The sequence below is a fragment of the Cyprinodon variegatus genome, unplaced genomic scaffold (assembly GCF_000732505.1).
Source record: "Cyprinodon variegatus isolate N-32 unplaced genomic scaffold, C_variegatus-1.0 Scaffold813, whole genome shotgun sequence".
NCBI lineage: Eukaryota > Metazoa > Chordata > Actinopteri > Cyprinodontiformes > Cyprinodontidae > Cyprinodon > Cyprinodon variegatus.
This window is the reverse complement of record NW_015151266.1, coordinates 68969-71644: the sequence shown is the minus strand read 5'-3', so window position 1 is coordinate 71644 and position 2676 is coordinate 68969. Positions and strand designations below refer to the sequence as shown.

The window sequence follows — 2676 nt, the reverse complement described above, 5'->3', positions numbered from 1 at the left end:
TAACCTTGATTTTCTCAGGTGTTCAAATACTTATTTGCAGCTGTATCATACAAATTAATAGTTAAAAAGCAACACATTGTGATTTATAAACCTACAATAACAATTTTAGGCTCCTCCATGGTTTCTAAGTGAAAGAACTTGCAAAATAGCAGGGTGTTCTAATACTTATTATCCTCACTGTACGTCTAACACTTGTTGTTAATCATTGCAAAGGCTGATTGGTGAACCTAAAAACTGGAACTCACCTTCAGGTCTGAAACATCCTTGTAGCATTTTTCTGAGCGAGTGTGGTCTGAAAGCTGGACGTTCCAAAAGCAGGGAAGTTGGTAAACAAGGAATGGGTTCTGCTTGATCACCGCATTAAAGATGTCCTAAAGGCCAAAAGTCCACAATGAAAAGGTTAGAGAACAGAGAGGTCAAATTAGTTAATTATCAACAAATATTGTAATACAACTTCATTTAATTCCAAAAAGGTAAAAAAACAAAACAAGACAATCCTCTTTACTTTGTTTCCAAGCTTGAAAACGTTTCTCTTCCCATCTAGGAAGCTTTTTCAATTAAAAATGTTAGAATTAGCCTTGAGTTCCAAGCTTTAGTAGCCCAACAAAGCCCTGTTTGTGGGGGGAGTCGTTAGGGGAATTGTTGGCCTGGCTGACCTGGGGAGATGTTTTGGTCCCTTGCATGGGGAGGGGGGTTGAGATGATAGCGGGACGGAATTAACTCCATCGCAGCATTGTAGGTTTTTGAGAGTCCCCCCCCCCTCTGTTTAAGGTTGGTTTTTCTTTCTTAACATAAATAGCTTCCTTTAGACTCCTTTCAAACCACCCGTCTTCTTTGTCCAAAATGTGTTGGGCCATGCGTCTGTGGAGAGGTTGTTTGGTTTCACCAATATAAACATCAGAGCATTTCTCTCTGTATTGAACTGCACACACTCCTCCATTCATTAGGTCTTGAGGTTTTATCTTTAGGCAGCACTAGTCTGTTTAAGGGTCTTGTTTGGTTTGAAATGTACTGGGACTTTGTCTTTGGAGAATGTCCTCTTTAGTTTTTAAAGACTCCAGCGACATATAATCTCTGAAAAACAACCAAACAACCTCTTCACAGATGCATAGCCCAACATGGGACAGCGACCTCCTCCGGACAAGACTCTGTGGTACATGGACATGTATGGACGAAGGACATTCTATTGAGGACCAGAATGTGCACATTTTGGACAAAGAAGACAGGCGGTTTAAAAGGGAATTGAAGGATTACATTTATGTTAAGAAAGAAAAGCCAACCTCGAACAGAGGGGGTGGACTTCAGCTCTCAAAAACCTAAAAAACAGTGATAGAGTCGATCCCTTCCCTCCATCATCTCAACCCCCATCGCCATGCAGGGGACCACAACATCTTGCCTGGTCAGCCAGGCCAAAAATGCCCTCAACGACTCCCCTTTCAGAGGCATAGATCAGTATCAGGTATTGAAGGTTAATAAAGATTTAAACGACCCCCATTCCTAAGGGGCGGGCCTGTTCGTCCGTTTCAATTTTAATGTTTTCAAAGCCAAAAAACAGCTTTGTTGGGCTACTGTATAAAGCCTGGAACTCTACGCTATTTCACACATTTTGAATTGAAAAAGTTTCCTGGATGTACATGAGAAACGTCTTCAAGCTTGGAAACAAAGTCCAGTAGATTGTTTTTTTCTAACCCTTTTTTGGAATGACTATGGCCTGGATGACTGAGAGTTTTAACCAACTTCATTTAATGATGGTGAAATCACATCTCCAATATGTAAATATCACAGTAAACCGAGTGGAATCATTTTTTAAAGCATATAATTCTTTAATGATATGTTTGAGGTGTTTTATAAAATGAAATAATTGTCATTTGTTTGTATTCTGTTGAAGGGATTGTTAGCAGGCTACCATTTTGTTTATTTTGGTATTAAGACTTTATTTCATGATATAACTTCAGGCCGTATCGTCCAACTTTAGGTCAAACCACCTCATAGCAACAGAGAATCTTTTTTAAATACCACAGTGTTAAACAGCCCACTTGTGAAAAACATTAGAAATATCATTTTTGTTGTGAGGGAATTTTCCACCAACCTCAAACAACGCTTCTTTGAGCCTTTAAGGTGTAGAGTACTGTAACCAGAAAAGCTCTATGCTTTATAGAAGTTGAAGATTTAGTCAAAGAATGATGCCATTTCTGCTGGAGCCCTATCCTCACCACCTGCTGTCAGTTAAGGGGTTTATAGGACAGAGCTGGCCTTCCTAATGGGATTATTGTGTCACTTCCTCTCCCCTGTTGATAATCTCTTTCTCTGCAGACACCACTAGAGAGGCTAACGGGATCCTTTGGAGTTGTCCTGAAACCAAAAAGATTTTTTCCTAAAGGTTGAGGAACTCATGCACTCACTGAATAATGGTTCCTCTCAGACATTCAATTTCATGTTAGATCAAAATTTGATCATCGATCAAACTCAAAGACATTTAGAAGTAGAGTGTTATTTATGCTTGCATGGTGAGCCATAACTATACATAGAGATCGTTTATATAAATTAAAACGGATATCACAAATTGTGAGAAGAAATAAGGCGATCAAATTTAAATACTGCCGACACCTGGGTGTATTGCTGTGCGTCGGAAGCTTTTTATTTATTTTTTTTCTTGTACATTTTCATTTAAGGGGA

The 2676-nt window shown here is 39.1% G+C and overlaps 1 protein-coding gene across 1 annotated transcript in view; it reads right to left on the bottom strand.

Moving 5' to 3' along the window:
- The window catches only part of LOC107098823 (glycosyltransferase-like protein LARGE1), a 36653-nt gene that overhangs the window by 19581 nt on the left and 14396 nt on the right, over positions 1-2676 (bottom strand). Inside the window, exons 7-8 of the mRNA XM_015396680.1 lie at positions 606-676; positions 246-371 (exon numbers count right to left, since the gene is read on the bottom strand). Of these exons, the coding sequence (XP_015252166.1) occupies positions 246-371; positions 606-676 (197 nt within the window). The remainder of the gene's footprint in view (positions 1-245; positions 372-605; positions 677-2676) is intronic.